The following is a 26175-nucleotide window of genomic DNA, read 5'->3' as shown; positions in this document are numbered from 1 at the left end:
CCAACACGTTATCGACCTTTTCCGCAATTGGTAAGCGGTCCATTTTAACACGGGTAATGTATCACGAAGCAAATACCGTCCGCACTGGCGGAATTTTGCGTGATACCACGTACTTATACGTTTGTGATTATTACAGCGCCATCTATCTCAAAGCGAAAAAAGTGGTCCAGCTAAAACATTCATATTTATTTACGTACTACACGAATATATAATAAAATGGGGGTTCCTATTTTAAAAAACGCAGTTGTTTTCCGTTTGACCTATGGCAGCGCCATCTAGTGGTCCAACCACATCGCCCTCTGGTTTTCCCTTGCAAGTTAGACGAGTTTCGTTCTTTGTAGTTTTTTCGTTTGATGCTTATTTCGTGATATATTTGGCCCGGTCACTATCAATGGACCACCCTGTATATTTCCGTACAGGTCAAACATATTATTTGAAAGTCGCTGTGTTGGAGGATAAATACAGCACGATATTGCAGAGCCTATGCCATTCTTAATTACGACGCAAACTTCCTTTAGACATGCACTGCTCGTGCACAAATCACCGATGAGAAACCAAGTAACGTGTTGCAACAGTGCTGCAAGAGCTCCAGATCTCCACAGCGTGCGTGCTGTTGTTACCTCGGTAGGATATCCGGGAACGGAACATGCCAGCGCAATGTCCGGTCTGAGAACGCCGTACGAGTTGACCGTGAAGAGAGAGGCAGAAGGAAAGCTGACGTCGACGAATGACAAGCAGTTCGTATAGTATTTCCCAACAGCTGCGATGCTCTCTTGCCACACAAGATGCTCAAGGAATGATTAAAAAGAATTCTCTTTTACCCTTGACATAAAGGTCATACGACAGCCAATTTATTGGGCGTTAAGAGCCGGGTGTACGTTCGGTGTTCCGTGGATGTTTTATGGACTGAACGAGTCGTCTGCGCGATAGACGAAAACTGTTGGCAAGCGGGGTGCACTCAGCCCTTGTGAGCTAAACTGAGGAGTTACTTGATTGAGAAGTAGCGGCTCCGGTCTCGTAAACTGACATACAGCCGGGAGAGCAGTGTGCTGACCACATGCCCCTCCATGTCCGCATCCAGTGACGCCTGTGGGCTGAGGACGACTCGGCGGCCGGTCGGTACCGTTGGGCCTCCATGGCCTGTTCGGGCGGAGTTTAGTTTCTTAGACTCGTTCGGATATTATGTAGCTTTGCGCTATGTTAAATCATCGTTGACGGAACCCAGAGTTCCTGCTGTCTTCTGTGGAGGGCAAAAAATTACTTTAACTTTGTGCTCACTGAGGAGCTGACCTATTTTTGGCACGACAGGAAAGCCGTGGATTTAAATCCCTCAGTCTTCTTGTTTGTTCCCTATATCCACTGCTTTGACGCAGGTCACTCTACATGATATGAAAGCGAAGAAGTTCCAGCATTGACTTCATCTTTTTGAGACCCGGTTGTGAAAGCGGCAGTCGAAATTTGTTTGGCGAAGCGTTTAATTACTAGAAACAGCAGTTTCAGCTTGAGAAAATGGTGCAGTCTGGCGCATTCTTTAATAAACTCGGAAAGATGTCGCTACACTGCCGCTCGTAACGACTCACCGTCATCTCAGCATGGACCTGTCTCGTAGCCATTGATGCAGTTTGTGCATACTGTTTGCCGTCGAGTAATTTCTCTAAATCATTCCACGCAATTGCCGGAACGGTTCCTCTGATAGGGTGCTGTCGATATCCTTCTCCATGCTTAAAACAATCCAAGCTGGCGCTGTGTCTCTAATGACCTCGATATCAATGGGTGGTTAAATCCTGATCTTCCTACATTATTTTTTTCTTTGCCACCAATCAACGTCTCTGCCGCTTGTGTATTTTTGGCAGCATACGCAGTACCGCAGTCCATATCTTTAAAAGGTCGGAGCGAATACTGTAGCCTTATTCTGAGAATAACGAAATCGGATATGGCCGAGAGAACAGAAAGAATAAAATTAATACTGATGAACTCACTAAATGTAATGGATCAGTTACTGCACCACGAAAAGATGAAAACTCAAATCAGCGTTTGTGTTTGTTCCCATTACACTTTTATTCTCGGTCTGTATTTCAGTCAGCATTTCTTTCCTTCCTTCCTTCCTTCCAAAAGTTGAAATAACCTCAACCCAGCCTAACATCATCAGTCACATTTTCTTTTCTTGCCTTTGTATTTATCTTACATTTATCGCTATCTTACATTTATCGCTAATCTTTTTAGGATTTCGAGCGAGTTGCAATTCATGAATGCTGTCTGCTGATTCTTCGTTCTTCATTGCTCATCGGAAGGTCAGAAATTTTTGTGGAGTACCTTAACATTTCGAAAGCGTAACCACTGTTCTCTCAGAATATCTTCAAACTTGGTTACTGTTCTTTTGCACGTTTCTTAGCCTCCATCACACTATCGCATGACATCAGTCTGAACGTCTAACAAATCTCCATCTGTGTTTTGGTGCCTCCTACTTTCTCATAGCAAATTTTTAGTGTTAGTATTTAGTAATAAACCTCATCAATAATGTCACGACACACTCCAACTGAAAAAGTGGAATTAAGTCAAAAGTGTAGAATATACACTATTTAGAAAACACTTGGTATTTGTATTATTCTTCATTCATACCTTTCAACTGTTGGGATATATCAAAGCGAAACTTAAACGCTTTTAGGACACAGGTAATCCTCAAGCGGTAACGAAGATACCCTTTCGTTTGGTGTTCAGTGGGCCAATGAAACAGTCTTTGATATTTCATAACAGCTATCCATGTGAAAAATCGACGCTAGCAACGGCCAGACAAAGTTTGGAACTGAAGGCGCTCTCCAATATATAGGTTCTACCTGTTAGAAAAAAATCAAGAACACTACGCAATTAATTTGTAGATGGAGATTGGTGCAAACTGCTTGTAGATGGTCGTGTGCTGGGTGCTGACCATTGGTGTTGTGCTAGTGGGTACGTTATAGGAACTGTCGCAAGCAGTTTAGTTGGTTTCAAGGAGATCAAAAATTTGAACGTTATCCAGTGGCCAGGATAGTAGCCGGTTTGAGAGATGCCGTTTAGAGAACAGTGATTCGTAGATATGATGGGGGGAGTTCCTTTGTGGTGCTGTCAGCTCATGGAACTTCCAGTAATGGCGATGCCGTTTCACGCATCCTAAACGAAATCTTACCTAATAAATAATAGTCGACTCGGAAACGTGTTGAAATGTTTCTCGAAGATGAGACTGCTACTAAACTGATAATTCGAAAGATTTCTTCACGAAATTTGCCGAGGGTGGATGCATTTTTCTTTTACCCTGATAGTTCAATACACTCTACCGGAAGCTTCTTACTCTGAACGTTAATGAAGCTGTCGATGAGTACAGTCACCGGCAATAAAGTAATAACTCCCTGCAACCTGATAAAACGTAACGCATTTGTTAGTTGACGCTTAACGTCCGTCAAGTTGCCAGCTGCGGCAGTCAATAAGTCCTCTTGCTATTGACAGCACGTTCCCCTATTTTCTGGTTAATTACTTCCACCCACAGGACTGCTGCAAATTAGAAACGACAGCATGTTCCGCCTGGACCCTTATTAGATTTACTCACTTACCATTGCGGTCGGTTCTGGCTATTGTGTCATTGTCAAGTAACAGATTGGTGTGCGTCATCAGGTGTTCATTACTGTTAAGAAGACATTGTTCTCGTATCTATCATATTTATGTGCTGTTAGCATGAGTGACATAAAAGTAGATATCTTACGTGTTGCAAAACAACTAAAATCACTTAAGAAAGGCAAGTCTTCCGGTCCAGATGGTATACCAGTCAGGTTCCTCTCAGAGTATGCCGACACAATAGCGCCTTTGTTAGCAATCATATACAACCGCTCACTTGACGAAAGGTCTGTTCCTAAAGACTGGAAAGTAGCACAAGTCACACCAATATTCTAGAAAGGAAATAGGAGTAACCCATTGAATTACAGACCCACATCACTGACCACAATTTGCAGTAGGAATTTGGAGCATATGCTGTACTCGAACGTTATGAATCACCTTGAAGAAAATGACTTATTGATAGATAAACAACACGGATTCAGAAAATATCGTTCTTGTTCAACACAGCTAGCTCTTTATTCCCATGAAATAATGAGTGCTGTCGACAAGGGATCTCAGACCGATTTCCTAGATTTCCAGAAGGCTTCTGATACCGTTCCTCACAAGCGACTATTAGTCAAATTGCGTGCATATGGAGTATCGTCTCAGTTGTGTGACTGGATTCGTAATTTCCTCTCAGAGAGGTCACAGTTCGTAGTGATAGACGGTAAGTCATCGAGTAGAACAGAAGTGATATCTGCCGTTCCGCAAGATAGTGTCATAGGCCCTCTGCTGTTCCTGATTTACATAAATGATATAGCTGATAACCTGAGCAGCCCCCTTAGATTGTTTGCAGATGATGCTGTAAATTACCGTCTAGCAAAATCATCAGACGATCAATTACAATTACAAAATGATCTATAGAGAATTTCTGTGTGGTGCGAAAACTGGCAACTGGCACTAAACAAAGAAAAGGGCGAGGTCATCAACACGGGTACTACATGAAATCCGATAAATTTTGGGTATATGATAAATTGCACAAATCTAAGGGCTCTCAGTTCGACTAAATACCTTGGAAAGACCGCATAAATAATATTGTGTGGAAGGCGAAACAAAGACTGCGCTTTGTTGGGAGAACACCTAGAAGATGCGACAAACTCAGTAAAGAGACAGCCTACATTACACTTGTCCATCCTCTCCTGGAATATTGCAGCGTGGAGTGGGATCTTTACCAGGTAGGATTGACGGAGGACACCGAAAAAGTGCAAAGAAGGGCAGCTCGTATCGTGTATAGCTCAATGGGGGTGAGTGTGTCACTAATATGATTCGCGAGTTGGGGTGGCAGTCACTGAAACAAAGGCGGTTTTCTTTGCGCCGAAATCTATTTACGAAATTTCAATCACCAACTTTCTCTTTCGAATGCGAAAATATTTTGTTGACACCCACCTACGTAGGGAGAAGTAATCATCATAATAAAATGAGAGAAATCAGAGCTCGAACGGTAAGATTTACGTGTTCCTTGTTCCCACATGCCATTCGAGAGTGGAATGGTAGACAAGTAGTATGAAAATGGTTCCATGAACTCTCTCTGCCAGGCACTTAAGTTTGAATTGCAGAGTAACCATGTAGATGTAGATGTATATGTTCCATTTGATGAATTTAAGGAAACAGGATTGGTCGTCTGCATGAAAGGCTAGAAAAATTCCTATCGATTTATCGATTTCATATAAACATTGCACTCTTCCTCACTGTGCGGGCACCAGGGCACCACGTGTGGCGTTTGGCTCGATGACAGTAGTGGACACACACTCACACACACACACACACACACACACACACACACACACACAGAGAGAGAGAGAGAGAGAGAGAGAGAGAGAGAGAGATAGAGAGAGAGAGAGAGAGAGAGAGACTATTACACTCACACACATAATCTGACTCACGTAATGACTATCGTTCTTCACCCTGCTGTCTTCGAAACCTTTCTACGTGCTGGACTGCAAGCAATAATGAAAACAGAGCAGCTGCAGCTAACATTGTTTAGTCACTAAAAACTACTAGATATTATCATCTTTTTCAACTCTTTTTTTTAAACATACCTAATGTTTTTACATTCTTTAGTTCAAAAGGCAATGCGTTGAAGAGTATTTAATGCTCATAAGCATACATCTTGATATAGGTAGTTTCTGTGTAGTTTTCTGTAAAAATGACGTGTACTTCTAATTTCATAATTGTTAACCTAGCTTCTTGATGCAGAATCTCCCCTGTGTGATTTAAGACAGCACACACCTTAGCATTTGTATAACCCTGGCGGATCAGTATTTTAAATTCTTTCAAAATGTACCTGCATGATCCACTATCTATAACCCCTTTCATTATTCTCGTTGTTCATTTTTGAGTTTTAAGTGGCTATTTGGCAAACTTTACATTGCACACTATGCACGTTTGTGCAGCAATCAGAAATTACTGTTTCAGTGGTACAAAGTCGCCGCTCAACAGTTTCTTCAGTAGATCAGTTTTTTTTTTTTACTTTAGTAAATGATCATATTATGAACTTGCTAGAAACTTCTGGTAAGATGTCTGTTCAGTGGTACAGCCCTCAGTTCTAGAAGTGCATTACTTGTCGGTTTTATTCCTACATCTGTGAAGCTCATCTATAACTTTTTTCCTAACCACCACGCAAACATCTTTTTGCTTTTTCTCTTGGCAGAGAGCTTCTGATGTCTCACTGATTCATTGTGACCATCAGTGAGAATACTTGTGTTATCTGCAAAATGACGCTGGCTCTGCTACTGAAGTGTGGTGTGGTAACCTATTTACAGAAATAAAGAATAACAAAGGGCCTAATACAAAGCCTTGAGGTAATCCGTAAGTAACTCTCCTGTATCCTGATAAGTAGTTTTTGTTTTCGTGACATATTTCCACCATCTGTTGCCTTCTAGAAAGCCAGTTGCAATTACCTCCATGGATACCGTATTTGTGTACTTTGCTAGTGTTGTCCGAAACTTGTAGCTCCATGAGAAAAAAGTCTGATAACGAATAGCTTTACTTAGAATCTAGCGTGTGCTGACTGTGCGCGCAGAGGGCGTGCTGCGGTACTCGGCACCTGCGGGCGGCGGGGGCGGTCCCGGCGCGGAGGCGTCGGCGGCGGCGGTGGCGGCGCTGCAGGACGGCAGCTACGACGGCCGGCGGGAGGCGGCGACCTGGCGCGCCGGCCTCGGCCAGCTGGTGGACGGCGTTCTGGGGGGCTGCGGGGGCGGCGGCGGCGGCGGCGGCGGCGGCGGGGGCGGCGCCATGCGCTCGGACCGCGCCGCCGAGGCCGGCGTCTGGTTCTCCGGTGAGTGGCGGAGCGCCCCCCGTGTTCGTCTGTACAAGGCACACCAGTCTGTCTCTTCTGTGCCTGTTTCTTGGAGCTTATTCTCGAACACCCGACTCGATGTGGGAGGTGTTTGCAAGTTTACAGGTGACACACGTTTTCTCTCTAAAACATCACTACATACTGGCCATTTGCATTGTAACAGCGGAGTTTTGTTTTGTTTTGCTTATTCTAGAATTGAGAACAACTGTGTGAGGTGAAATGACAAGTTTAATGTCGCACTATTTCTCACAAAATTACAGCTTTCACACAGTTTTCAACTCACCAACGTAAATACAGCGCAATGGATAACGCATCTTGCCAACATCAAAAAGTGAAATAAGTTTATACACAACAATGGTAAATATTGACTCTCTGAAAGCACATTAATCCTAAACATAATATTATGAAAGTTTAATTGGAAGTTTCTCTACATTAATCCTAAGCACAGTAATATGGAAGTACAGTAGTATTTAGGATGACAAAAAAAGTCTACGATGGATGGTTAATTAAGTGACAAATTTGAACGCAAGATTACCCAAGGCCGCTCGAATTTACGGTGGACACAAGCTGGTGAACCAACAAATTTTACGCCTCTGCACGCGATATTTACCTTAAGCTGCGACGTGCTGCTGTCTGCAAGGCCACTCTCTCCCACTGAAATCCCTACAAAACTAATATCGCCTTTGCTGAACTTTCCAGCGGAAAATTTCCCTATGTTTCTCGTTATTATGTGGCGACATACACGCACATGGCTGGAGCAGCGTGCATACTATAGTGCCCTCTCAGTTCTCGCAAGAACAATTAACTAATTTGGGTGGTTCGTTTCTCCACAGTTGGAGCTAAACTTTGCCACAGCTAATATTTTAGCTGGAGTGCAGCCGCTGTGAACGCAGTGTCCACACAAATGTCTTCTGTGTGTCGTACGGAGAGGTAAGTGCTCCATTCTGCACTTGATGCCAGTTCAGAGAAGATTCCCCCCGAAAAATTTCTCTCTTGTCCTACTCATGGCAGAACTGCCTCCCTCCACTCAGGTTCCTTTTTCATGTAATGGCTTTGTTCAATCAATAGGAACGTTCCTCTTACTTTGTAGAAACACCCTCTACCAATCTCAATGTCCCTTCTATCAAACTGCGTCGAAACTTCAGTATTTTTCTTCTTCCTAGTGCGTTTCTGCCAATTGGACGTTTTGTGCCTGTTCTAGATGCCTAAAGTACATTGACCTTTCCATGTGTCGCACTCGCTGGACGAAAATGCGTCACTTGCTTTTGTTCATATCCCGTTAGAATTCCAAAACGCAGTTTTCTTAAGCTTCTTCTCTGCCCTTGAGCAGATACCTCGCCACAGGCAGTCCTCCGACTTGAATCACCTGGTCCAGGGTCGCTGTCCCCCTTCCTGCCACCCCTTTAAGGGGCTCCGGAACGCCCTATACTTGCAATATTAAAATAACGCTTGTAAATTACATCTTTCCTCACAAAGTATTTGAGGTAGGAAGTTGAACTTTTTACAGATTATTTATTGGAATATGGGCTACAACTTAACACAGGGATTTTACAAAATTTTAGTTCAGCTATTAAAGATGATTTTTTTTCAATTGTAATGAAAATTCACAACATTTTTTGCAATTTTGTATTTACATATTCAAAAATATACAGTTTTTTGGAAAAATGCTGTGTTAAATTATGCAGAAGGTACTGTGTAACATTTACTGAAAGTTTGAAACAAATATGTTTGGAAGATCCTTAGAAAACATGTAATTAGTATGAGAAAATAAAAGTTTTGGGAATCGAGCGATAAAGATTGGATTAACTTTTTAGTGCATTCCAGGTCCATAGGATGGATTATCTTCATCCTCTGCAAACTCCTTCTCCAGCTTCCTCTTGTTCCTCCTCCTGTTTACTCTTGCTTGTATTTCTAGACTCTTTACAGCCCTGTCTGCAGCCCGAAGGCGTTCCTTGTCTAAAGCAAGCATCGCTCGTACCATGTTAGAACCTATCTTCATTCCCATATTTCTAAATACCTTGCACCTTACAATGTTGCCATCATTGAAAGTCGCAACAGCATCATACACACCAAAGTGAAGTGTTTCTATTCCAACAAATACAGTCTTGGGGATTCTCGACCATATAACACTATTTACACTTTCATTGGGGTTTTGAGTTTTTCCGTGAATACACTTTTTCAACAGTTCAGATGCTGCTAAGTCTCTGAAAATAGGTTTTATCACCTCCATTATTGCATGAGGCAGACTAAAATGTACCTGATGAACACGGACGTTAATAATAACACCATTTGAGAGCAGTTTAACAGCGCCACAGTGGGTCACGCCCATGTAGAACACATTTCAAAAAAAATTTAAAAATAGTTGTAGTCTTCGGAATTGAATAAATTATATATCTATTAAAAGGTAATAGCCTGCAGATTCAGAAAACGCAAAGAAGTAAAAATTGAACTTTTCATGATTTTGAGTCTTTCCGGAGCCCCTTAAGTGGTTTCTGGCGTAACTCCCACAGCACGGCTTCACTACTCCGTTGTGGAGCTGGCTTTTCAAAACTAAAAACGACTCGCGTTCCCTGTTCTACCTTCCGCTCAAAGACATGCATTGTATAGGAATGGTGTGTTAATCCATTTTTGCATTACATATTTACAGGCAAATGTTTTCATAACTGTCGATTTACGTTAAGTGTCATCTTCACTTTCTCATTGTGGTTTGTAAAGGTCTCATGTAAGGTGCGAATCTGACCATTTATTCTGCCACCGTACAGCATAATTGGATACTTTGAAAACTTAACATAAAACAAAATTTGTGTCATGTAATCCATCCACATGCTTATTAATCTACGCATTGGGAATTATCAAGCAGAATTCAATTTATTTCATTATCTGGCAACCGCACTTATTCACAAGAGAGAGGGTCTAATATTTTTACGGTTGCATACATGGCTGCTTTCTGTTCAAAAATAAGGTTATGTTGTGGGCAATGGAGGTTTAGTTTGTTCGCTGTGATACGTCTATGAATGCAAGCACCTTTTTATTATTATTATTGTGCCATTTTCCACAATGCAAACTTTGTAAGAGATTAACGTGCTGTGCGGCCGTTGCTAGTGCTGCTAACTTTCGAAACATTTGCCTAAATGAAGTTCCACGATAAACATAGGATATTATCTTCACAGTACAGTTATGAGCAATAACTACTTACGGCCTTCATGTAAGGTTGCCTCAAAAAATCGTTTCATATGATCTGAATCAATGACAATATATAAAATAAGTTAATTTTATAATGCCTTTATCAGTAGACTCATGAATTACGCATTCAAAAAATGTTGCTCATCTCATACATTCATCTATAAGGGTTTTTCCCATTCAAGTTCTGATTGACAGCATCAATCAAAATTTTTAACAATCGCTTTTATATAATTACTTTCCCATATGGTCTATTGCTATTGATGCCTTGTACATAATTTAATGAAATGTGTTCTTCCAGGTGATAGGCCATTTACTGAGAACCAATAACAACACTTGTATCAAGTACACGAGTGGTCCCAGAACTGTGGGCTGGGAACAGCAATAGCAGTTATCTTTTTTTGCCACTCGGAATCACATTCGTTATGAGGGTTGCGTGACGTGTGGAACATCAGATACTGCTTTCTGTCAGCTTAATATAGAGTGAACTACTCACTAATTGTACTTCAAACGTCATACCTCCAAACTATTAGAAGCAGAAACTGTCTTGTCAGTAGGTCCTGCACATGGAAGTATTTCAGCGGCCTGCCAAAGTTACTTTTATTCGGATAACATCACAATATTCTCCTAGATAAATATAATTTTTATGAGACTGATGGTATACTAAACCGGTGGATAATGTCAGATCTAACCAAAAGAGTGCAGAAAGCTGTACTTAGTAATTCAATCAATGTAATCCGTCGACATTATTTTGACTGGGGAGAAACCACGTTCCGGGTTCCCCAAGGCTCAATCTTACGTCCACTATTGCCCTTGATATGTGCAAATTATCTTCTACCTACGAGTAATATACAACAAACAGAATTGATTCTTTTTGCAGGTGACTCTAGTATGGTTCGTCATCTGTACTGAGGGATGGCCGCCCACCCCCACCTCGTCTGGACGTGCTTTCACCTTGGTTTCGTCATGTGTTGAAGACACTCACGACAGCACTCCTCGAACACTCGAAAACTCGTGCAGTTCCGAAATGCTCGTGCCGAGCCACCGGACAATCATAATCTGCCCTCGGTGGAAGTCAGACAAATCGCGCGCCTTCACCATTCTCCACACGGACAGCACGCTCACTGATAATACATGCACCGTGCGTGTGTCTGACTAGCAGTCATTCCTCGCCAGATGACGCTGCTATCGCCTGGACGGGTTTATATTGATAGTAGGTCGGTGGTTATAATGTTGTGGCTGATTAGTGTATCTCTCTGGCTACTGCGGAGTATATATCTTGCAAAGCTCATGGCATTCTTCACAGTCGGTAACGGGAAATGCTGGGGGCTGAAGTACTTTGCTCGGAGGGTTACACGACGTGATGTCACGGACCTTCCATCCCACAGCAGGGAGAATTAAACAGAAAACGCTAGCAGTCACTTGGTGATGCATTCTGAAACAGATCGGAGTGATGGCGCAGCATGCAGTTAACTCCACGTGGTGCTTGATATTGGTAATTGACATTTAAACATTTAAAATTCTGTGATCCATATTAATAAATTTCATTTCAGTTGTACTCGAGCTGTAACGAACTCATTTACAGTAATTTAGTATTGATTTATTTATTTCCAATTCACGGCTGTGCTCTCTCTTGGGTTCGTTTCGTTAATGCGCCAATTCCGGGCGATGCACTACGCCAAGTTAGCAAAGTCTGATGTGAAGCAATGCTCTTACTGAACTGTGTGTTCCGTTATCTCAGTTCCTGGTACCTGTTGCAGTTACGCTGCTAAGAATTACGCAAGCATGTGGAAATCCTCGAGGTGTTTGTGATGTATAGATTAGTCACGCAAACGCTGTATATTAAGAGCTGTGCCTAACCTCATACTTTTCCTATGCATAACATTTGTTTGAGCTAACTAAAGTCACTGTTCATGTGTGTGTATGTTCGCGTATTTGGAAGCGTTTTTGAATTTTTTATTATTTTATCACTATTCCGGAACATATAATTGAAAAGACAATGCTAACTGTTCATGTGACCACAGCCACAAAACCCTTCTTTGCAAGCTTGCAGCACTGATACACCCACTAATTGGTAACTTTTCTTTCTTTGGCACTAAGTATGTGATTCTTTTGCAAGCGTATTTCAGTCAACAGACAACTCTGTTTCAGAATGGAGAGAGAGCCATTGCATATCTCATCTAAACTGATAAGCTGATTAGCTGATTTGATTACAATACTGACGTACTTGTCTTAGTTACAAGTAATGTGGTCGTCACCCTTTCTCATGATGGTGTGCTTATGATAATGAAGAATATTTGAGCAAAATAAAAGTTTATTTGATGGCGAGGGGCGGAGAGCAAGTAGAGGCAAGGACAAGGACATGGTCACTTTTATGACAGTTGTTGTCGGTGCATAACGTTCAATTTCACTTTGGTCCAGGTGGATGCAGGCGTTGTAAACACGTTCCTGTAAACACAACTTGCCAGCCGTTATAGACAATAGTTTTACTCCCAATAACGGTGGCGGAAACATCTGTCGAAAACCCGAAGTGACGAGATTTCAAAAGCGAGAAGAATTTACTCATCCGGACTGGGTATGTATAATGGAGAGCACATTTACCTACGACACGCGGGATTAACTGGCACTGTTGTGGTTTCAGACTGGCGGTGGGTGGGCTGGAGCAACGCCAGCCTGGGCGGCCAGCCGCTGGAGCTGGAATTCGAACTGGAGACGCCGAGGGAGTTGGCAGCCACCCACCTTCATGTTCTGCACGCGCCGCAGCTGGGCGTCCAGGTGAGTCTCCCTTCCCTCCACCCTCCCCCCCCCCCCCTCCCCCCCTGTTCCCACACCCCTCGACCACCCTTTCGCCATGTGGCCTCTGGTGAGCTTGTTAAACTGTGGTAACACCGATCACAGAAGCTGACAACGACCGGAAAAGCTGACATGACCTTGCATATCTGCATCCAATGACAGCTACAGACTAAGAACGACACAGAAGTCGGTCGACATCGTTGGGCCTTTGCAAGAACCCCTTGTAAGTAGGCTGTGTGAAGCCTGTGGTTGGTTTGCATTGTTGAAGTATATGCTATTGTAGTGTTGGGCAGTTGGCTGTTAACAGTGCGTAGCGTTGAGCAGTTGGAGGTGAGCCGCCAGCAGTGGTGGATGTGGGGAGAGAGATGGCAGAATTGTGAGAGCGGACGATCTGAACGTGTGTACATCAGAAAGAGTAAATAATATTGGATATCATGGAATGATATATACATTATGACTTTTGACCACTATTAAGGTAAATACATTGTTTGTTCTCTATCAAAATCTTTCATTTGCTAACTATGCCTATCAGTAGTTAGTGGCTTCAGTAGTTTGAACCTTTTATTTAGCTGGCAGTAGTGGCGCTCGCTGTACTGCAGTAGTTCGAGTAACGAAGATTTTTGTGAGGTAAGTGATTTGTGAAACGTGTAGGTTAAAGTTATTCAGGGCCATTCTCTTGTAGGGATTATTGAAAGTCAGATTGCGTTGCGCTAAAAATATTGTGTGTCAGTTTAGTGTTCATCAGAATAGGTAAAGAGCGAAATGTCTGAGTACGTTCAGTTTTGCTCAGCTGTTTGAAAATCAAATAACGTAAGAGGTTTATCAGCACAGTAATTCATTAATTTTTCTAAAGGGACGTTTCATACCTTCATTGCTACTAAGCCTCCAGAAAAGTCTCAGTTTACCCGGAGAGTCCGTAGATGGTGCTATAAGGGGTGTGCAGTATAACTGGCCACGGTTTCCCACCCGAGTTTTGCAATAAGTCAGTCAGTCCGTCGCTGAACTGACTTAGTGAGCTGCCGCGCAGGAATTCTTCCTACCTCTTGTGTGGAGATCCTCTCATAGTTTTACGTCCCCTGCAGAGCCATAGCAACGCCATCGGATTCTGAAAGTGCAATACTGCTATGTTTTACATATTGAAGGGGAAGAAGTTTCTGTGCAAATAATTTTTACACAGTGTGCACATTATTATGCATTTATTTAGGAAACACCGTAAAATAAACTTGTTCTCACTAATTATAACTGAAATATTAACGGTACGAGAGCATGGGGTACTGTACGACTAGATTGAAAGGGATCGTATCAACGACTGCCGACTATGGCGCACGGTCTTCAACTTGAGCGTACCATCGGTATAGTTCGTATAAGATCGTACATCTCCGGTTATGCTAAAGTTATTGGTTTATTTGTTAATATGGACGTTTCTTGACATTGTAAAATTCCTTAAACATAGTGTTTATACCCGTAGACTTCTCCTAATGTCTGAGTGGCAAAAGGCAACTATTTTAGCATATATTTATTGACAACAATTACGTGATGCGCACCAGAATAAATGTACATTCCATACGTGTGTCTTTGCTGAAATCACGAGCGATTTCTGCTTCGGCGTCTTATTTCACTGGCTCTGAAAGCCAGATGGTCAACCGCCTCTGGTAGCCTGCATGAGTAACTACCGCTCACTCCTTACTCCTTATGTGCTGCAAAACTGGAAATAAAGTACAATGCACTCTTATTTGCAAATAAGGCGTACGTTACACCTTCGGAGGCCGGTTCAGATTGAGCTTACTTTCTTTTTAATTTGGTCTGGATTGCAATTTATTTTGAACTGTTCAATTTTTCAATGTACTTCCGGCTAAGTAATCTTCTGAAATCAGGCTGAAGAAACGAATTTATCGTGAAGACGGTAAGAACATTCTCTGCGAGATATAGGGTGAGAAAAATAAAAAGTAATCTATGCAGACTGACGTCGGCAACCCAACTTACGTCGTCCACACCAGGGGCATTTCGCGCAAGTTGGTTTGTCTGTGTCAACGTGCATGAAAGGCTTTCTGGGCCCAGCCTGTATAAATATCAGAGACGGCTGTAGGCTAGGCCAGAGCTCGGCAAACCGCGGCTGTCAAGCCACGTACGACTCTTTCAGAGCAGTGTGCCGTGTGATAGCCCCGGCTTTCACCCTCTCCCTAACCTCCACCTACTAACACGTCGGAGGAAGACAACGGCAACCCACGTCCACTAGCACCTTGCTAAGTACAGTGATGCAAGTATCTTTCATATGCTCACCTGCTCTCATTTCCCGAGCTTGGGGCTACTTTGACTTTTCTAAATGTATCACTAATCACACTGCAGCTTGGTGGACTATTCTGAAGGTTCCATTTCCAATAAATCTGGGTGATAGTTGGTCACCATTCCATTAAAAACATTAATTTCTTGGCAGGGAGTCTTTCACTGAGAGGTATTCCACATAAAACTAGCGCGTCGCGAATGTCTTACTGCACGTGTCTTTCAGTATTCTTTGATTTGAAACATGAGTTCAAATGGTTCAAATGGCTCTGAGCACTATGGGACTTAACATCTAAGGTCATCAGTCCCCTAGAACTTAAAACTACTTAAACCTAACTAACCTAAGGACATCACACACATCCATGCCCGAGGCAGGATTCGAACCTGCGACCGTAGCGGTCGCGCGGCTCCGGACTGAGCGCCTAGAACCGCTCGGCCACCCAGGCCGGCAAACACAAGTTCCATAGGTACATTTGATCTTTATTACATTTATTTCATTTTTTGCGACTAGTACTGGGACCGCAGCCCCAACTTAAAGCACTCATTCATGTACTGATTTCTTAAACAGGAATCTACATTTTTTTTTTCATTACGGCTTCGGATTCTCCGGAAAAATACGTAAGTTTTGTAATTTTGTGCTACAATCGACAGAAATCAAAATGGGTTGAAAAAGCTGAAAAATCATATCTCAGGGAATACACATCAGATTAGGACCCAGAAGGCTAGAACGGCAGTCATTCTAAACTCATTAGAGAGAAACCGGTTTTTATTGCAAAAATCTGCATTAGTTTCCGGCAAAACGCAAAAAGGTCAATACTTCTGAAAGGAGTGTTCAGCGCTTCAACACAAATTACATCCACATCACTTACGGTTGGATGAGGAACTACATAGGCACGACTTTCGAAACCGCTTGAATTTCTACAATTGTATACAACACCAACTAACAGCCACGATGGTTTTATTTCACACGTACTTTTCTCTGATGACTCAACTTTTACCAGTCGTGGTCAATTGAATCGGCATAATACGCATTATTGGTTAGTGGAGAAACCCCAGTGATTAAGGCAAGTCGAGTGCCGTTTGTGAAACAAATTACAACCGTAATGTGGGCAATGTATTATGTTCTGGAAAATCAACTCTTTTTGCAATAAAAATGGGATTGTCATTTCAGATTTTAGAATAACTGTCATTTTATCCTCCTGGGATACTAGTTTCATGTGTATTTCGTGAGATATTTTATTTTTCAACTGTTTTAACCAGTTTTGATTTTTGTCGATTACCGCGTGACCTGTAAACAAAATCGTTAAAAACAAAAGTTAGGCATTCTTTTCGGATAATCCTAATCAGCAGTAAGAATTGGGAATTCTTCTTACAGATTTCGAAGGGGGTAGGCAGAATGGTTGAGACGAACAACTTTTGTTGCGATCTCTTTCTAGTCATATTTGTATTTTTCCAGACATTTGCAAGAACAGTTTTGGATGCCCCAACCTGTATGTTCTTTCACACTTTTCATTCTTCTGAAATACTTCATTGATCAAAATTTCTGTTTCATTATAAATGCTTGAATTTTGATGTTTTGTCCAGTTCCAGTCTCCTCGATATGGATACAGAAACTGAAATTCTTGTTTCTTCCTAAGGTGAAAAAAAAATACAAACTAACGAAATCAAAATTACTCTCCTTCATTGTTTCCTTTTCACTACCTTTACCCTACACCGTTGTGAAAACTTCAGTTAAAATACAAGTAACGGAATGTGTAAAGTCGCAGTCTAAGTACAAAATAAAAAGTAGAAGACTCAGAAGTGTACATAATAGTCGTAATGTGGTGTCACCACCAGACACCACACTTGCTAGGTGGTAGCTTTTAAATCGGCCGCGGTCCGTTAGTATACGTCGGACCCGCGTGTCGCCACTATCAGTGATTGCAGACCGAGCGCCGCCACACGGCAGGTCTAGAGAGACTTCCTAGCACTCGCTCCAGTTGTACAACCGACTTTGCTAGCGATGTTTCACTGCCAAAATACGCTCTCATTTGCCGAGACGATAGTTTAGCATAGCCTTCAGCTACGTCATTTGCTACGACCTAGCAAGGCGCCATTACCAGTTACTATTGATATTATGAATAATGTACAGTCAAGAGCGACGTTCACCATTTATGGATTAAAGTTAAGTATTGCACCAGCTACGTCCGTTTTTCAAAATTCTAATTTCCTTGTCGTGTTCCAGACCCCACGCCAGCCTGCGTGAGCTAAAACGCGTGCATTTCGGCCTCCTCTAGTAACAGTGCTGGCTGGCTCTCTTGCCTACCCACAACACATAATTCATCGGTTTCCGGTATACCAAGTTCTTGCATAGTCTGAAAAATCATTTTCATAATTCCGTTTTTTGCAGTTCATGGTGTAATTTGTTAGACTACTAATACACTTCTGGCCATTAAAATTGCTACACCATGAAGATGATGCACTACAGACGCGAAATTTAACCGACAGGAAGAAGATGCTGTGATATGCAAATAATTAGCTTTTCAGAGCATTCACACAAGGTTGGCCCCGGTGGCGATACCTACAACGTGCTGACATGAGGAAAGTTTCCAACCGATTTCTCATACACAAACAGCAGTTGACCGGCGTTGCCTGGTGAAACGTTGTTGTGATGCCTCGTGTAAGGAGGAGAAATGCGTACCATCACGTTTCCGACTCTGATAAAGGTCGGATTGTAGCCTATCGCGATTGCGATTTATCGTATCGCTACATTGCTGCTTGCGTTGGTCGAGATCCAATGACTGTTAGCAGAATATGGAATCGGAGGGTTCAGGAGGTAATACGGAACGTCGTGCTGGATCACAATGGCCTCGTATCACTAGCAGTCGAGATGACAGGCATCTTATCCGCATGGCTGTAACGGATCGTACAGCCACGTCTCAATCCCTGAGTCAACAGATGGGGACGTTTGCAAGACGACAACCATCTGCACGAACAGTTCGACGACGGTTGCAGCAGCATGGAATATCAGCTCGGAGACCATGGCTGCGGTTACCCTGACGCTGCATCACAAACAGGAGCGCCTGCGATGGTGTACTCAACGACGAACCTGGGTGCACGAATGGCAAAATGTCATTTTTTCGGATGAATGCAGGTTCTGTTTACGGCATCATGATGGTCGCATCCGTGTTTGGCGACATCGCGGTGAACGCACATTGGAAGCGTGTATTCGTCATCGCCATACTGGCGTATCACCCGGCGCGATGGTATGGGGTGCCACTGGTTACACGTCTCGGTCACATCTTGTTAGCATTGACGGCACTTTGAACAGTGGACGTTACATTTCCGATGTGTTATGACCCGTGGCTCTTCGTTCGATCCCTACGAAACCCTACATTTCAGCAGGATAATGCACGACCGCATGTTGCAGATCCTGTACGGGCCTTTCTGGATACAGAAAATGTACGACTGCTGCCCTGGCCAGCACGTTCTCCAGATCTCTCACCAACTGAAAACGTCTGGTCAATGGTGGCCGAGCAACTGGCTCGTCACAATACGCCAGTCACTACTCTTGATGAACTGTGGTATCGTGTTGAAGCTGCATCGGCAGCTGCCCCTGTACACGCCATCCAAGCTCTGTTTGACTCAATGCCAAGCCGTATCAAGGCCGTTATTACGGCCAGAGGTGGTTGTTCTGGGTACTGATTTCTCAGGATCTATGCACCCTAATTGCGTGAGAATGTAATCACATGTCAGGTCTAGTACAATATATTTGTCCAATGAATACATTTTATCATCTGCATTTCTTTTTGGCGTAGCAATTTTAATGGCCAATAGTCTATACTCCGTTGAGCTCGGTGTTTCTGATGTTACCAGTTAGTATATGAATTGACCTGACAGCCAGATTACCTTGCTGTTTTTGGGTCCGGGGTGTCGCTTTTAATCTGGTGTCTCAACTTCTTGCATCCTGACAGACTGCGTTGCCAGCTTCAGCTGTGATCCAAGTCTCTGTTGCGTCCATGCACAGATATCGCGTGCGTGGTGACATGTCAGTCGGTGAATGAGTGTATCCTCTGTGTCACGTTCGTTACAACTGGTCGAATCTGCAAGATGGATAGAACATAGCTCTGTGCTCGCTGGATTCGTTTCGCTGGCGACTTTTTACCGTGTTTGACTGCTAGACCGGCGCCTCCACATCTACGGACGTGGTGTCGCGCACGCCGCCATCGGAGGCGGAAGTCTCACCGCAGAGGAAGCGGAAATGACGTCAGCGCCGGCGACTCCCCTGAGCACGCGCGCCCGATATTGAAACGCTTCGCGAGGAGACGGCGGGCGGCGCGCGCTCAAATGCCTCAACCTGATATCTCGCAGATGTTCCTCCCGCTGCGAGAAACTTTATCTGTCTCGGGACACAAACTTTTATTATGATGCCTCGAAGCGAGCGCGAGGGGGGGACTGGAATGGCGGTATGAATATCAACCGAATACGCTGAGCGGCGAAAACAAGTGGTTGCAGGAGTAAACAGCCGGTAGCCGCGGCCGCACGCCAGATGTCTGCACGTTATTGAGGAGCAGCTGCCGGTGCACACTCAGCGCGTCTGTTTGTGGCGAATCTTTCCTCAAATCTGCTCGCTTCGGAGCGTTCCTGGCTCGACAGATTCTGCTGTCGACTGGCTTAGATATCATTTGAGCCATAATCTAACCTCCACTATAGTAAATGTGCACCAATTGTGGTTCTGTATTAAACGATGTTATTTGATTTAGTATTTACGGACCCATGATTTAGAAGACTTTACTATGAAATGAGGAAGCCTACGTTTCAAAGCATCCATGATACAGCGTTGCAACCCAAACAGTGTAGAAAGAACAAGTGCTTGGGAGAGAATATTGCCGTAATGAGAAAATGTTGCAGAGTCGGCGAAATCACAACATTAGTCAGATTTCTGTACAAATTCTTCAGATAATGTGCAACCACATAACTCCAATATATACTTCAAAAGCAAATTCGATCTACATATTTCCTACATATTTTTGTGGATAAATATGTGGGCCGTAATGCACCTACAGAACATACCAAATATTTTATAACATGAATTAAGTGAAAATAGAATAGAAAAGAAGTGTACTTCGTTCAGTTAGATAAGAGAACACTATAAAGGTGGGCCAAAAGACACTACGCCTCATCAACCTGGTTTTGCAAGGGTGTGCCGGCCGGAGTGGTCGTGCGGTTCTAGGCGCTACAGTCTGGAACCGAGCGACCGCTACGTTCGCATGTTTGAATCCTGCCTCGGGCATGTATGTGTGTGATGTCCTAAGGTTAGTTAGGTTTAATTAGTTCTAAGTTCTAGGGGACTGGTGACCTCACAAGTTAAGTCGCATAGTGCTCAGAGTCATTTGAACCATTTGCAAGGGTGTTGCGTGATGTCGTGAGGCTCCACCATCTTGAAATAAAGTGAATACATGTCGTCGTAGGTTATTTGCAGTCCCGGTACGGCATAAGTTGTGAACATTTTCGGGTAGTTCTCCCTGGTTACGGTTCCATCAACAAACCAACGTCCAGTTACTTCAAGACATGAGATACTGCCCCAAAAGGCAACACTAGGTTCATTTAACGCACTCTCGAAAGCATTTCTATGCTTCTCCGTATACCAACAGGCACAGTTGTGACTGTTGACACGAACTGATAATTTGAAAGTTGTCCATCACTCCAAATAATCTTAATAAACAACTTATTATCGCCCTAGTTAAGTTCATTTAACACTGTCTCGCAAAACTGAAGTCTTGCAATAGCCTGTTTATGAGACAAGATATATAATGTTTGAATTTGACCTTATGTAAAATTGACCTCCTGGAAGTTATAGAAATATCCTGTTCGGGAGATAGTCAACGAGTAGAGTTTTTAGGGCTCTGGATAATCCCTTACTAATGGCCTACATGACCTGTGGCAGTCCGGTGTAGATCCACTTTCCTCAAGAAGTTTCCTAAACTGTGGACATCCTTTCTTGCAGGTGAAACAGTATTGAAATTAATATCCCACCCATTTATTATTAGATTGTAACTACCTCTATGATTCATTTTGAAAGCAAAAACTCTTTCTTCACTAGAAAACATCTTCGAAACCGGTTGTATTAACAACGAACAATATAATATACGAAACTTCCTGGCAGATTAAAACTGTGTGCCGGACCGAGACTCGAACTCGGGACCTTTGCCTTTCTCGGGCAAGTGCTCTACCTACTGAGCTACCACGACTCATGCCCGGTACTCACAGCTTTACTTCTGCCAGTACCTCGTCTCCTACCTTCCAAACTTCACTGAAGCTCTCCTGCGAACCTTGCAGAACGAGCACTCCTGAAAGAAACGATACTGCGGTGACATGGCTTAGCCACAGCCTGGGGGATGTTTCCAGAATGAGATTTTCACTCTGCAGCGGAGTATGCGCTGATATGAAACTTCCTGGAAAATTAAAACTGCAGATTAATCTGCCAGGAAGTTTCATATCAGCGCACACTCAGCTACAGAGTGAAAATCTCATTCTGGGAATATCATATACTTTTGATTTAATAGCAGTGCACTCTAGTGTTCGTATCTATGATTATATCAAACAGATAAGGTGGCCTTCATGTCTTCAATGGGTTACGATGGGTAGTTACTTCTTGCTCACTCCGTATTTGAAAGTAATGGATTGTGATGCTGTAAACTGTTATCATTTGTAGACTAGAACAGCAAGCACGTGCTCAACTTTGGAACTTAGTCTTGGTGCATACATAAACTCTGATGTAAACAAAACGCCCAAGCCTATCCGCTACTTCAACACATCGGGAAATCTAAAGCAATGTGTGACTATTTCTTATGTTGAGATCTGAGTTTCTCCCGGCCCATGCAATCTTCAAATACGTTACGGGAATGCAGCCGGGTGGCGTCGTCGACAACCGCCGATATCTGGACAAGACACTCCCTGCGATTTTCAAGGCTGCAGCAAGTAAGCGCTGTGCAAGGGAATCTAAGACCTCGGCTTGCAGAGAAACTCTAGAGAGATGACACAGACACGCACTCTGTAAACATAGCGGTGGCACTAGGGCTTATGAATCGAGTTATGCATTTTAAGAAATTACTTGCATAAAATCCAAATCGTAGTTATTTCGGGCAAGGAGTAAACTGCTAGTTCTACATGGTGAAACTATACTTCTCTGGCTGAATTTGGGATGTTTCTCAGGGATACGTTACGAGTACTTTGGTATAAGAAACCTATGGTCTCCCATCGTCCGCTGGCCTTGTTACCTCGTTTTGTTGTCTATTTATCATTGTATCTGTATCGCAACAGTGCAAATGTCGACGACATGTGCTGTGTTTTGAAACAAAGGTCTTCCATTAACCCCACGGTATTTGCTGCTGACAACAGTAATGTCCACTTTACTCTCCTTCCTCGAACTGCCTTCGTTACTGCTACGTGGTGTCTCTGGTTTATTTCACCGGCAGTGTTAGCTGCATGTTAACAGTTTCATTGTGCCGTATGGGTAGCTGTTCCTCGTGTGTGAGTTCACTGACTGCAATGGCAGAGCGGAACAGTGGCCCCGGAGGCGACGACGCTGTGCCGTACTTCTGTCTCTGTCTGAGGGTTGCTGGATTACCCCATCTGTATCCTGTTTTGAGTTGTGCGTTTTGCCAATTGAATATCACAAGCTTTTTCACTGTAATGATGGTATTTTCTTAGTGAAACAAAGGTATGTCGCGTAACCGAATAAAACGTAGTTAGCCGCGCGGGCTTAGCCGAGCGGTCTCAGGCGCTGCAGTCATGGACTGTGCGGCTGGTCCCGGCAGAGGATCTACATCTACATCTACATCCATACTCCGCAAGCCACCTGACGGTGTGTGGCGGAGGGTACCTTGAGTACCTCTATCGGTTCTCCCTTCTATTCCAGTCTCGTATTGTTCGTGGAAAGAAGGATTGTCGGTATGCCTCTGTGTGGGCTCTAATCTCTTTGATTTTATCCTCATGGTCTCTTCGCGAGATATACATAGGAGGGAGCAATATACTGCTTGACTCTTCGGTGAAGGTATGTTCTCGAAACTTTGACAAAAGCCCGTACCGAGCTACTGAGCGTCTCTCCTGCAGAGTCTTCCACTGGAGTTTATCTATCATCTCCGTAACGCTTTCGCTATTACTAAATGATCCTGTAGGAAGCGCGCTGCTCTCCGTTGGATTTTTATATCTTCTATCAACCCTATCTGGTACGGATCCCACACTGCTGAGCAGTATTCAAGCAGTGGGCGAACAAGCGTACTGTAACCTACTTCCTTTGTTTTCGGATTGCATTTCCTTAGGATTCTTCCAATGAATCTCAGTCTGGCATCTGCTTTACCGACGATCAACTTTATACTATCATTCCATTTTAAATCACTCCTAATGTGTACTCACAGATAATTTATGGAATTAACTGCTTCCAGTTGCTGACCTGCTATATTGTAGCTAAATGATAAGGGCTCTTTCTTTCTATGTATTCGCAGCACATTACACTTGTCTACATTGAGATTCAATTGCCATTCCCTGCACCATGCGTCAATTCGTTGCAGATCCTCCATTTCAGTACTATTTTCAATTGTTACAACCTCTTGATACACTACAGCATCATCTGCAAAAATCCTCAGTGAACTTCCGATGTCATCCACAAGGTCATTTACGTATATTGTGAATAGCAACGGTCCTATGACACTCCCCTGCGGCACACCTGAAATCACTCTTACTTCGGAAGACTTCTCTCCATTGAGAATGACATGCTGCGTCCTGTTATCTAGGAAGTCCTCAATCCAATCACACAATTGGTCTGATAGTCCATATGCTCTTACTTTGTTCATTAAACGACTGTGGGGAACTGTATCGAACGCCTTGCGGAAGTCAAGAAACACGGCATCTACCTGGGAACCCGTGTCTATGGCCCTCTGATCTCGTGGACGAATAGCGCGAGCTGGGTTTCACACGACCGTCTTTTTCGAAACCCATGCTGATTCCTACAGAGTAGATTTCTTGTCTCCAGAAAAGTCATTATACTCGAACACAATACGTGTTCCAAAATTCTACAACTGATCGACGTTAGAGATATAGGTTCGAGTCCTCCCTCGGGCATGGATGTGTGTGTTTGTCCTTAGGATAATTTAGGTTAAGTAGTGTGTAAGCTTAGGGACTGATGACCTTAGCAGTTAAGTCCCATAAGATTTTACACACATTTGAATATTTTTTATTTTTATTTTTTTTTTTTTTTTTTTTTTTTTTTTTTTTTTTTAGCTGAGTCGCATAAGATTTCAGACACACAAAATATAATTACGTTATTGCTGTGCTACGAGCCACCAGATACCACGGGTCGCTTGTACCAAAATATTGAGAAAATATCCCTGAACAACTTCCGAATTCTGTCGGTGGACTTCGGGATAACGCTTTATAGCGAAAAACTTGTCTGTGCTGTGTTATTGGAATTCACATCACGTGGGCTACGCCTAGACACATAAAGTGCGCATTTGGTGAAATACTGTTAAAAAAAAAGGAACACTAATTTACAGTAGAAAGTGCCGTAGTGCCTAGAGGTAAGGATGGAAAAATCCGACAGGTTAAAACCGTTACCGGTGTTTCTGTTCTGAATATTTTCTTCCTATTTGCTTGGTCCTGTGTATTTATTTGTTACTAATAATATTGTAAAAGACTAAATATCAATTAGCCGGAACAGCAGTGACGAAATTTTTCGTGCTTGAATAAACTGTTTCTAGAAAGAGAATATTTTTTGTTAGTAAAACTTGCATTGCTTTGAAACATTGCTTTATTGTAGGGAATGCGGAAATGTGTACAGCCTATTTCAATAACAATGCCAATAGAAACCAACAACAAACACATGACATAAGAATTGGTACAGCATTGCTGAGAGAATAATCTACGTGTTACCATTTGGCCTGCCCTGTTAGATGGTACGCATCGTGTAAGAGTTGCCTCATGTCGTCTAGAGGGTGATCTTTTCCACCGTGTACAAACTCTAGGGACTGACCGATGAGAGGATACGCAACAAAAAGAGCTCTAATGAACTTATGTCCGGAAGTGCATAATTTCCATGGTACAGACAATTTATTCAATCATACATTTTTTCAGAGATTGCGATCGAATAGTCGCTGTACCATACAGCCACAGTTACAGTGTATGTTGAAAATGGTTTCCACGTCCCTCGACGCATGCGTGTACGCGCCGTAGCCTGTTCTGCCTGAAACGTTCACATCGGGCAGGCTGCATCCGAACAGTGTCAAAGGCAGCATGCTCCAGTGTCTCCGCATCTGGAATGGGCTCTGCATACCCCATACTTTGAGATGGCCTCATAACCAGAAATCGAATGGATTGAGATCCGGTGAACGAGCAGGCCTTCCAACTGGACCCTATCATCAGATCTATTGACCAGGGAAGGCACGATTGAGATGTGTCCGGACGTAAACGGCGAAGTGGGCTGGAGCACCATCATGTAGCAGCCACATAACACTTCGAATAATCAGTGGAACTTCTTACAGCAGGGGGGGGGGGGGGGCAAATTCACCCCCAAGAAACGCCGATAGTTTCAGCCTGTCAGGCGACGTGGAAGAAATACTGGTGCCAGAAGATGGTGGCCAATTATTCCCACCCAAAAATTCTATCTACAGCGATGCTGATGATTCGCTGTCACCACACCATGCGGGTTCAGCCGGCCGAAGTGGCCGTGCGGTTAAAGGCGCTGCAGTCTGGAACCGCAAGACCGCTACGGTCGCAGGTTCGAATCCTGCCTCGGGCATGGATGTTTGTGATGTCCTTAGGTTAGCTAGGTTTAACTAGTTCTAAGTTCTAGGGGACTAATGACCTTAGCAGTTGAGTCCCATAGTGCTCAGAGCCATTTGAACCATGCGGGTTCGACATACTACTCCACAGGTGAGTGTCATGAAAGTTGAAAATACCACTCTGCGTAAAGGTTGCCTCATCTGTGTGTAGGATGGATGATACAAATCCCGGAATCGTGGTTC

General features: G+C 43.3%; 1 protein-coding gene across 1 annotated transcript in view; it reads left to right on the top strand.

Moving 5' to 3' along the window:
- LOC124613855 (epithelial discoidin domain-containing receptor 1-like) overlaps positions 1-26175 on the top strand; it is a 616622-nt gene that overhangs the window by 342710 nt on the left and 247737 nt on the right. Inside the window, 3 exon segments of the mRNA XM_047142580.1 lie at positions 6647-6699; positions 6790-6901; positions 12744-12877. Of these exon segments, the coding sequence (XP_046998536.1) occupies positions 6647-6699; positions 6790-6901; positions 12744-12877 (299 nt within the window).

This window comes from Schistocerca americana, chromosome 4 (assembly GCF_021461395.2).
Source record: "Schistocerca americana isolate TAMUIC-IGC-003095 chromosome 4, iqSchAmer2.1, whole genome shotgun sequence".
NCBI classification, from domain to species: Eukaryota; Metazoa; Arthropoda; class Insecta; order Orthoptera; family Acrididae; genus Schistocerca; species Schistocerca americana.
The sequence above is the reverse complement of the archived record's forward strand: the minus strand, read 5'-3'. Positions and strand labels throughout refer to the sequence as shown.